At 40.2% G+C, this 10,817-nt stretch overlaps 1 protein-coding gene across 4 annotated transcripts; it reads left to right on the top strand.

The window, feature by feature from the left end:
- The first annotated feature begins 2,483 nt into the window (after positions 1–2,483).
- BTF3 (basic transcription factor 3) lies at positions 2,484–9,520 on the top strand. 4 transcript variants are annotated; one of them, XM_055554661.1, is made up of 6 exons: positions 2,484–2,690; positions 3,761–3,829; positions 6,636–6,749; positions 7,059–7,260; positions 8,337–8,393; positions 9,218–9,520. In XM_055554661.1, exons 1-6 carry the CDS (start codon positions 2,658–2,660, stop codon positions 9,262–9,264), a joined length of 522 nt encoding a protein of 173 aa, XP_055410636.1. In that variant the 5' UTR covers positions 2,484–2,657; the 3' UTR covers positions 9,265–9,520. The 4 variants fall into 4 exon arrangements, with proteins under 4 accessions (XP_055410636.1, XP_055410638.1, XP_055410637.1 ...); XM_055554663.1 differs by having other exon boundaries at positions 2,485–2,707; XM_055554662.1 differs by lacking the exon at positions 2,484–2,690 and adding an exon at positions 3,013–3,178.
- The last annotated feature ends 1,297 nt before the right edge of the window (positions 9,521–10,817 follow it).

Here is a 10,817-nt window from a genome sequence, read left to right as displayed (position 1 = left end):
AATTTTAGGACTTACCAAAATGAAGATATTTATAACCATGGGATGAAACCATTTAGGGAGAATATAGACAGAAAAGAACATAGGACTAAAATGTGAGCATCTCTAATATTTAGAAGTCAGAGGAAGAAAATGCAGCAGACTGAAGAGATGCCAATAAAGTAAAAGGAGACCAGGTGAGATGTCCTGGAAGCTTAGAGAAGAAAATGTTTGAAAATGTGGAAGGGCGAAGTGAGTCAAATACTGCCTAAAATGAGAACTGAGAATTTGCCTCTGGATTTTTCAAGATGGAGGTTTAGACAATTTGGGGGGAAATTTTGCTATAAAAAGGAACACAAAAATTAAGCAGTGACTGGAGGGGAAGTGAAATTCACTCAGTCGTGTCCGACTCTTTGCGACCCCATGGTCTATACAATCCATGGAATTCTCCAGGCCAGAATGCTGGACTGGGTAGCCTTTCCCATCTTCAGGAAATTGCCCCAACCCAGGGATCGAATCCCAGTCTCCTGCATTGCAGGCGGATTTTTTACCAGCTGAGCCACCAGCGAAGCTCGATTGGAGGTGAAGAGAAGTCAAAATTTTGTTTTGTTTTCTGTTAAGATACCTGATTCTAAGGCATATTCAGTGTACTGGCAGAATGATCTAGTTGAAAGGGGGAAAATAGATATAAGAGGGAAGCATTAACAGAAGAATCAAGGACCTGAGTGAAACAAGCAGAGGGACTATTTCTTTCATGTGTAACAGGAGGGAAGACAACAAACACGTTCAGATACATATAGATGGATAGACTTGGTGGAGGTAAGATGGAGCTGTGTATGTCTATTTTCAGGCTTTAACTCTCTAAGCCTCAATTCCCACGCCATGAATATGTAGAGTACCTATCTCATAAGCTTTCTCTGAGGATTCAACAAAGAGCCAACACAGCATTAACCCAGTGGAAAATTGTTATTAAGACCCTAGTTCAGTAATTCTCAATTCTCCATTTACTCAACAAAATTATCAACCTCTCATTTTGCATTTAATAAAATACCACAACTAAAAATGAGTATGATGGATGTAACTTAAAGAGGTTGAGGGTGTCAAAGGAAGCTTTCCTGAAATACTTAAACTGAGGGCTAGATGAGGTATAGCTGTTAACTTGATCAAGGTAGGGGGTGCTAGGAGAAGAGTTTAAGGTTTAGAAACTAAAAAAAAAAAAAAGTCCGTGGTGGCTATCAGACACATTGTAGCCCTATCAGACAAGGGCCAGAAAGTGAAGCAACCGAAACCATTGGAACATTTATCCTCAGTGACTCCTTATACTTCTTATGGGTCAGAACAGGGTTCTTAACAAATAAAGTAAATATTTTAGCTCTTACTGAAGCTGACTCAAGCACAGCTGAGAGATGAGAACAATTCCCGGACATTGATTAAACTGTAAACCAAGGAGGACTGCAGGTTTCCCCTTTCTCGCCTACTTTATTGACCACAGCCAGGTTGAGTGCTCAGTCAAGGATTCTTAGATTTGTTCAAGCTCAGCAATAAAGTGTGAGAGCCAGTTATCCATATTTGCCATAGACATAGGGAGCTCGGAGGAAACGGTAATATGTGAGTTACTTTTCTGGCGTCACTGAGCTAAGATGGCAACTTAGTAGCTATTTTCTGGGGACGGAGTCAGGGAGGAATCTCTTCAGTTATTTCTTTTAAAGACTAGTATGTAAATATTAGCAGAGTCAGAATTTAAATGGCAACCCACTCCAGTGTTCTTGCCTGGAGAATCCCAGGGACGGGGGAGCCTGGTGGGCTGCCATCTCTGGGGTCGCACAGAGTCGGAAACGACTGAAGCGACTTAGCAGCAGCAGAGCCTAACAGTACAAACTCCCTTTTCTTCAGTAAACTTAATAATAGAAGCAACATTGTTTTTTTGAGAAAATATCAACTGTTACACTATCCTAAAAAACAACACTGCGGTCCGCACCGGTTCTTTTCCCAGAGACGCTACAATTTGACACATTCACATTAGATACGTATTCAAAAACAGAAATATTCATCTTAATTGGAGAGAAATCTGCACCTAGACAAGTTTTCTTGCTTTATATACATTATATTTTCTCTAGCTTAGGTTTCCGACTCACTTTTTAATATGCAAAGACTTTTCCCAGCTAAGACCACAAAAAGGCTGATCAGCTAGCATTATGATTTAAATTGCCATTTTCAATATCGGTTGTTTTAAGACTGTCTTAAAGCTTGTCCAGGTGTGTAGAAATTTTTAACTTCCCCAAGCACACCGGGCACATATTCTCCTTTGACTGAATCACTCAGTTCAGGAAGGTAAAATGTGTTCAACTGTGAATCGCTAATAGTCAAATCCATGTCAACTGGTATCAAGTAGTCAACTTTTTATCTAAGACTCATAAGAAGTAAGGTAAGTAAGTTCACGGATCTAAAGCGGTTAGCCACCTGCTGAATTGCAGATTACCTCCTCCTATCCTCAGTCAGAATGAATCGCTGAGAGATGGAACTCAGGTCTGCTTTCAGAACACGCTTCCCAGAAATTCTGAACCATGGTCGGGCAACCAACCTAACTTTGGAAAGCTAAATTAGCCTTTTTTTTTTTTTTTTAAACAAAAGCTCTTAGTAAAGATTAAATCGGGCGGAAAGGGAAATTCTAAAGTATTCCGATGATTGCTCCAATCTACACCTCCCAGCGAGTGGTGAGTTGGCTAAATAGGTGAGCACACTCTAGGTGCCCCACTTATTTCCGCAAACGTGAACAGGCGCTGTCTTCTGAGCCTGAAGAACTTGGGGATGGGGCCCTGAGACAGTGCGACTTACTCAACCCTAACTATGCAAAGAACCGTGTTCTCTGGCCCCTCCACAGCCTTTCCCAGGGCCACTCGCGGTGCTGCCAGCCCAGTCTCTCGTGCGGTCTCAACCCTGCCATTGCTGGACGAGGGAAGGAGTGCACAGGGAACCGTCACAAACGCGGCCCCATGAGGCCGCGCGTGCGCAGCCAGGCACTGAGCGCTCGCAGAAGTCAGTTTCCTGACTTTTGGAGGAAGTGGCGTTGCGTCACTTCCGGCTTTCCTCTAGCTGCCATCTTGCGTCCCCGCGTGTGTGCGCCTAACCTCAGCTGGTCTGCCCGAGACCACCTGAGCGCCAACCCTAGTCCCCCGCGCGGCCCCATTTCCGCTCCAACAAGGTACAAAAAGGCTCTGGACGCCGGCGTGGGAGGCGGACGGGAACGGGGGCGGGAAGTTCCCGGAAGGAGCGAGACAGGGAGGGACAGGGCTGAGGAGAGGAAGGCGATGCGACGGACAGGCGCACCCACTCAGGCTGACTCTCGGGGTCGAGGTCGGGCCAGGGGCGGCTGCCCTGGGGGCGAGGCGGCGGCATCTCTTCCTCCACCTCCCGGCGGAACCCGAGGACAGGAGCCTCAGGTACCGCGAGGCTTGTGGAGAGTGGCTGGGCAGGGCAGGCCCTGGCTAGGCCGAGGCCAGGCCGGGGCCGGGGGTGGGGGTGGGGGTGGGGGGGCGATCCGGCGTGGATTAGAGCCCTTTCTCTGGGCTTGTAAAGAGCTGGGGAGTTGTGGGAGTGGGATGGGAAAGCGGGTGCTCTTTGGGCTCCCTCGAAAATTGAAACTCGGGAGCTTGGCGGGGTGGGTTTGGGATCCAGGCCTTCGCCTGTGTAGGACATGTATTCTGCTGATGTCTTGGGAAATAATGAGCGTGGAATGCTGGAGTGAACTAGAGCTTTCCTCGCTGAGGGTTTCCTGTTTTTCTAGATGAAAGAAACTATCATGAACCAGGAGAAACTCGCCAAACTGCAGGCACAAGTGCGCATTGGTGGGAAAGTAAGTTTAAATAGTTGGGGGTTTTTGTTTTGAAGCTTTGTGGTTTAGGTTTTTTCTCCTTTGCATTTCTAATATAACTGACTTGTCACTTTGTTTCGAGAGGGCATTTCACCGAACTAGCAAATCGTGTGAAGGGAATGGCAGGAATTAAATTAGATATACAATGTAGTCTGTGTATCATTTCAGTTAGGTCATCACGTGGCCCTTAAACCCTTGGTTTGTTTTGTCATTGACTTTATAACCTAAGTTGTGTAAAGTCGGTGCTTGATTTTTTTTTTTTTAATAAACAACTAAAACTGATTTTAAGTTTAACCTATCTTTTCAAATGGCTCTGGGTAATTGTACTTAATAGTTGGAAGTTCAGGTCACTTGTAAATTAAGACGTTTCTGTAATCTTTTCTTAGCTAAATGCAGTCTAGAGTAGTTGTATATTTTCCGGGGTATTTGAAGATGTCATTCTTATAGGTACTTTGCATAGGGATGCAAGAGCAATGACTGGATTTGGAAATATTACCTGTGTAGGTATCTTTCCGTTTTTACTTTTAATTACACTAAAACTTAGGAAATGAGAGTGATGAGTGGCAGGTTTTTAAATGATCGGGTTTTGGTTAATTGATTTTTCCTGGTGCCTGCTGGTCCCCTTCAAGGGGATTCTTTTTTGAACTTGATAAGATTTAGATTCTTTAATTTGCTTAAATAAGAAATCCACTCTACCAGAGGCTTACCGAATTTTATTTTGCATTGTGTTAGTACATTCCTAGTGCTTAACAAGGTGTGGTAGCCTGTTGAAAACAGAACATGTCTTTACTTGGTAAAACTTGTATAAAGCTTCCATGCTACAAGTTTATTGTCTATTAGTTTTTCCCACTTTAAGCATTTGACTTCAAGTAGAGTCTGTTAAGTACTGATTTTGCCAATAGTGAAAGTATCCTAATCCTCCCCTCCCGTCTCCCAAAGCTGGTTTTCAGATCAGCACCTACCCATTAACAGTAGTAGGTGTTTCTTCTTTTTTAGCAATTGTTACAAGCTAGATGTGACCTTCAGGTGCCAAGAAGACTCATTGCTTGTGGGTCAGTGTTTGGGTGCTCCTGTAGGTTGTTAATCATCACTCCTTTCAGTGCAGGTTTCAGAGGAGTCGGGTGAATAATGTGCTTGTGTGCCTGTAGTTGTTGTTATTATTAATCTGATCATTAGTCTTTAACTTGTGAAAGAGATTCTAGGGTAAAGGGAAGTTGAAGATTCTTAAGGCTGGTGTAGGATTAAATTTTAATTGTTAATGTAGGTGGTCTTTCTGTCATCATTGTAATGTGGAAACATTTTCTTCACCTTTTAAGAAACCTACTTACTGTGGTATGTGAAATTAGATGAGTTAGTGTTGCTTTATAGAAATCTGCAAATATTAGGTATTTTTAGGTAAATGCTGTGAAGGCCCTTTTTTTCAATATCTGGTCAGAGCATTGATAATAAATTATTTCAGTAAAAATTGAATGTCAGGAGTGTGAAACGTAAAGAATGCAGACTGGTTTTGTTTTTAGAATGTTACGTAATTCTTTGCGATGTATTTTAGAGAGAATTCTTTGGAAACCAGGGTATCTGCAAGACCACTTCAAGATAATGTTTATCCTTAAAGGTTTTTGAGGGGTTTCATAACCCATATTTTTTGTAGCTATTGATATTTTCTTCAGGTACACTATGATTTGTTTAAGGCTTTACTATTGCTCAATCCTGAGAGTATAAAATTTAAGAAGTTGAAAGTCGTTAGAGGGGGACTTTAGTCCTAGTAGGGGGGATAGGCATCTTTAAAAAAGTAGGAAACTTTTCATAGTGTAGTATACATAGTGAAATGGAAGCAGTTTCAACATGCAGAGGTCGTGGTGATTGGGTGTTAACTGCAGTTTGGCGGAGGCACAGACAGATGGTGGCTTGAGCTTTGGGAAGATGGGTATGTGGAGATTGGGTGTAAGTGCACAGGAGGCAAGTCTTCCTGAAGACTGTATTTTATTCATTCATCAAGTTGTATGCCTTCAGTGAGTTCAGATACTGTACTCTACTAGATTGAAGAAAAACCTGGATAGATAGAGTGGGAATTTCTGTTTTTCACTGGTTGGTTGGGAAAGGCCAGGTTTGGTGACATAAGAGCAGAAATCTGAAGTGAGGTAGGGAGTCGTGCAAATGTTACAAGAGGGAGCAGTACATGCAGAGACTCCTGTTTGCATATTTGGCCTGTTTAAGGAATAGCAAGAAGGTTTACTTGGCTGAAGGTAAGTGTGTGTGTAGTAGTGTCAAGAGTGGCATAGTGGGGGCAGGGCAGATTGTGTAGGGGCCTGGTGAGTTAAGAAATTCGGGTTTTACTCTTGGGTGCTGTAGAAGTCTGTATATAGACTTGTGTCTTTTAGGATCTTGGCTGTGAATATTAATGTTGGTTTTTCTTTAATATAAAAACAGAAGGTTAAATAATGGTTATTGACATGGAGTTTCTAAATGAGGCTTAATTAAGGTTAGCTACCTCAGATAATTTCTAGAGCAGATAATGTTAAAAAGTAAAACTTGGGAAAGATCACTCCTTTATATCTGACAAAACTAGAAGTGTAGAGATTATGAAGGATTTGTATGCAGTTTTCTTCATTCCTCTCTTTTGGCTTTCAACAGTGCCTTAATATGCCTACTCACTGCATAAAAGGTTGTGGTTATTGTAATTTTCTTAACACAGATTGAGAAGCCAGAAAGGAATTAGAAACTGTCCATTTGAAAATGCCTCTTGTGGCATAAACATGTGCTGTATTCTTTCTTTTTCTCCCTCCAATAGGGAACTGCTCGCAGAAAGAAGAAGGTGGTTCATAGAACAGCCACAGCAGATGACAAAAAACTTCAGTTCTCTTTAAAGAAGTTAGGGGTAAACAATATCTCTGGTATTGAAGAGGTAAGTGTCAAATTGTATTTCTTCACAAAATTAAGATTTGGCTAAAAACTATTGTTCATGCATTTATGATTTTTGACTCTACTTCCAGCAGAGAATTTCATCTCTAAAATATTTTTTGTACTCGATTAATATCAGGAAGATTACTAAGGGTAAAGCTATTAGGTCGTACTTTCCATTGCAGGCAGAATTTTGCTTCTGCAGTACAGTGAAATACAGGTTGCTTAGACTTCTGCTTCTGCTTAATAAAATGTTCAGGTTTAAAGAGATTTTGATGGGTGTTGCTAGTTTAACTTTTTTTTTTCTTTTTAGGTGAATATGTTCACAAATCAAGGAACAGTGATCCACTTTAACAACCCTAAAGTTCAGGCATCTCTGGCAGCAAACACTTTCACCATTACGGGCCATGCTGAGACAAAGCAACTGACAGAAATGCTCCCCAGCATCTTAAACCAGCTTGGTGCCGACAGTCTGACCAGTTTAAGGAGACTGGCTGAAGCTCTGCCCAAACAATGTGAGTTTGCTAGTAGCGGTTTTGCCCAGGGTGACTGACTGACCAGTAGAGTTCTAAAATTCATGATGCAAATAGATATGAATATCTTTAAATTTGGAAATGTAAACGTTCCTCTAAAGAATATAAAGTTTTATATTGATTTTAAGCCAGTGTTCTTAGTGTGTTCAGTAGTTTATCTGGTATGCTATGATCATTATACTCGATTAAATGAAATGTTTTTCTACTAGCTTTCTCTTTTGGATCAGAGACTAAACATTTTACCTTTTTTAGCTAGAAATGAGGACTTTTTAAAAATGAATGGCAGTTTAGATTAAAATATATTAAAATGTATTCTTTAGTTTTACAAATTCAACTGGTATTGCCAATAGTCTTCAAGAATTAGCTTGCCACTATTCTGGATTATGGTGTAATGAGGATTCTGTTTAGAGCAGAAGGTTGTGTGGTTGAATAGGTGTACATAAGGGGGATAGCTACTTTATGCTGAAGGTCTCTGATTAAAATTTTGAGCAGTGGAAATAATGAATCAAGATTTATTATATGACCTGCTATTTAATCATCCATGTTTTTCTTGACATTTGCTCACTCTGCTTTAATCAATTTGTATGTCTGTGTGTGTGTTTGCTTGTTTTTTCTTGCTGAAAAGCCTGCTTTCATAGCTGAGGTGGGCTTTTGAAGGACGCCACGGAAAATTGTACACGGCTAGTACTGTGAGGTCTCACCTTTCCAAGTGTAGTTCACTCTCGCTTGTGTAGTAAAAGGAAAGTGCAGGCTTATCAGTCAAAGGCACCTTTAGTTTTTTGGTTTTTTATTTTCACTTCAGTAAAGGTTTTTTTGGTATGTGGATTTACCTTTACCCTCTTGTAGGTCAGCGGGATTGAAAGGATGGGTTTGGAATTTGGCGTGTTGGCTGGTACTAATATTCTTGCTTATTTGTGGACATCAGACTATCATGTTACTGCTAGTATTATAGATGAAATCCCACATGTCACCATAAACCTGAGTCGTAACAGCATTTGGCCTTTGATCTGTTGTTCTCTTGGTTAATGTTTGTTGAACACTCACGTTTTCTTTCACAGCTGTGGATGGAAAAGCACCACTTGCCACTGGAGAGGAGGATGATGATGAAGTTCCAGGTAGGAACCTTCACTTGTGGTTAAACTAGAGAATCTTAGCAAGGGAGAAGGGGAAAAATAACACAGTGTTATTCAGTTGGAAGTTAGGTTTCTAGGCTTGGTTTTTCTGTTTGGAATCCTAGGAAGGTATCTAACCTTAAATATTGAGTTAATAGGTATGTATGTTGTAACCTCAGTATAATAGCTACTTGTAGATCACAAATCACCTGTTTCCCACTGATGTATGAGATCCATAGATGTATGAGACGGCATGAAGAAGTTGTAGAAATATCTTGGTATATAATCACTCTAAAATCAGCAGAAAAACCTGTTTGGCAATAGTGAGGCATTTTTCTATCCTGGCTGTCACTGGATAATTTATTTTGTTGAGAAACAAATACTGGACAGTAGACTGCCTAGACTCAGAAATACTACTTTGCATAGACAGGTGTCCTGAGGGGTCAAGGAAAACTTCAAATTGTGTAGTGGTATTCTTTGTTTCTGCCCTAACATGACTAATATATTACATTGCTAAACTGTAATTCTTAGAATGGAGTGGGAAGGGAGGGGGCATATATATTCTTTAAGCATAGTAGTTGTGTCATTGAAAATTAATATCTCCCTCTTTTCCTTGTGTTATTTATATGTCAAATTATACACTTCAAAATATATCAAATGGTTAGTGGCCTCATTGGAAATAAAAAATGTCTTAATATATATCCTAATTTTAACTGTAGGATATATTTTGAGAGCATTTTCCTATCTCCTTTTTAACAACTGATGATTATTTTTGTAGACTTGGCTTTTTTTTTCTGAGTTTCTCTTTTTTCTTTTCCTTTTCCTAGATCTTGTGGAGAATTTTGATGAGGCTTCCAAGAATGAAGCAAACTGAATTGAGTTAACTTCTGAAGAAGATAAATCCTGAAGAAGTTACTGGGAGCTGCTATTTTATATTATGACTGCTTTTTAAAATTTTGTTTATGGATCTGATAAAATCTAGATCTCTAATATTTTTAAGCCTAAGCCCCTGGACACTGCAGCTCTTTTCAGTTTTTGCTTATATACAATTCATTCTTTGCAGCTAATGAAGCTGAAGAAGCCTAAGAATAAAGTTTGAGACAAAGATAAATAAAATTCTTTGCCTAGTATATGGTTTTATTTTTTATTTCATTGATACCAATTTGTACACAGAAGGCAAAATTGTTTATAGAAAGCTAATCATGGCATGTAATATGACTGATAATCATGAATGGAATCTGATTAAAGATTTAAATGACAGTATAAGTAACAGTGGTGGTATAAAATTCTTTTGTTTGAAAACTTTTTCTCCAGTGGGTCTTGGGCTTCCATGGTTTGTGATGGGTGTAACAATTATAAGAAAATATTCTCTGGTGGGTGAGTGGAGTGTTTTCTCTTAATATTGTCTGTATTGTAAAGATACTAAGTGCCTTATATATAATAGTTTTCTTTCATTTAATCCTCAATCTATGAAGTAGGGACTATTAGCTCCATTTTGTAGATACAACTGCTGCTGCTGCTGCTAAGTCGCTTCAGTCGTGTCCGACTCTGTGCGACCCCACAGACGGCAGCCCACCAGGCTCCCCCGTCCCTGGGATTCTCCAGGCAAGAACACTGGAGTGGGTTGCCATTTCCTTCTCCAATGCATGAAAGTGAAAAGTGAAAGGGAAGTTGCTCAGTCGTGTCCGACCCTCAGCGACCCCATGGACTGCAGCCCACCAGGTTCCTCCATCCATGGGATCTTCCAGGCAAGAGTACTGGAGTGGGGAGCCATTGCCTTCTCCTGGAAGATCTACTGCAGATCTACAGTAGATTTCCAGATACAACTGAGGTTTACTTAAAAAAAAAAACAAACCAGTTAATTTCTTCGCTCCCTTCTAGGTAATTATTCTCTAAGATGCCTGAAAAAAAAAGTGTTAGGAGTGTCACCTTGTCTTCCTAAAGTGATAACACTTTAAATGAACACTGTTTTCCTTAAACTTTTTTTACTTTTAAAATGAACATAGAGTAAAAGTGACAGTTGTAAGAATGTTAACGTGACTGCCACCACAGGATACTGAATAGTTCCATTACCCCAGAAAATTCTTGCAGTATAGGGCTACTTTTTAAAAATTGTATTAGCAATCATACCTTAGTTTCTGCTTGCAACAATAAGAATTCGTTTTAAATTTCCATACCAATTTAAAAGTACCTGTTGAAGTTATACAACTGTATCTAAAAGTCACTATTATTTAACTCACAAAAATGAGATGCTATGAGAAAAGTGTGCATATCTTCCTATATTTCTATTAAGATGTGCTGCTACAGTAGCTAGGACTAAAGCCTCAGTGGTTTACAAAGTTACAAAACATAAGTACGTGTCTCCAGACTTGTGGGTCAGGTGGGCTATGCTACACACTCCCGGTCCCAGGCTGATGAAGCGGCCTC

Source organism: Bubalus kerabau, chromosome 18 (assembly GCF_029407905.1).
Source record: "Bubalus kerabau isolate K-KA32 ecotype Philippines breed swamp buffalo chromosome 18, PCC_UOA_SB_1v2, whole genome shotgun sequence".
Classification (NCBI taxonomy): Eukaryota; Metazoa; Chordata; class Mammalia; order Artiodactyla; family Bovidae; genus Bubalus; species Bubalus kerabau.
The sequence above is the reverse complement of the archived record's forward strand: the minus strand, read 5'-3'. Positions and strand labels throughout refer to the sequence as shown.

What these genes read in the sequence shown, in the direction of transcription:
- BTF3 (XM_055554660.1), top strand. Translation starts at nt 3,285, where the DNA reads ATGCGACGGACAGGCGCACCCACTCAGGCTGACTCTCGGGGTCGAGGT. An exon ending in CCCGAGGACAGGAGCCTCAG is followed by an intron (nt 3,417 to 3,760) that starts GTACCGCGAGGC and finishes CTGTTTTTCTAG; the next exon opens with ATGAAAGAAACTATCATGAA. An exon ending in AAGTGCGCATTGGTGGGAAA is followed by an intron (nt 3,830 to 6,635) that starts GTAAGTTTAAAT and finishes TCCCTCCAATAG; the next exon opens with GGAACTGCTCGCAGAAAGAA.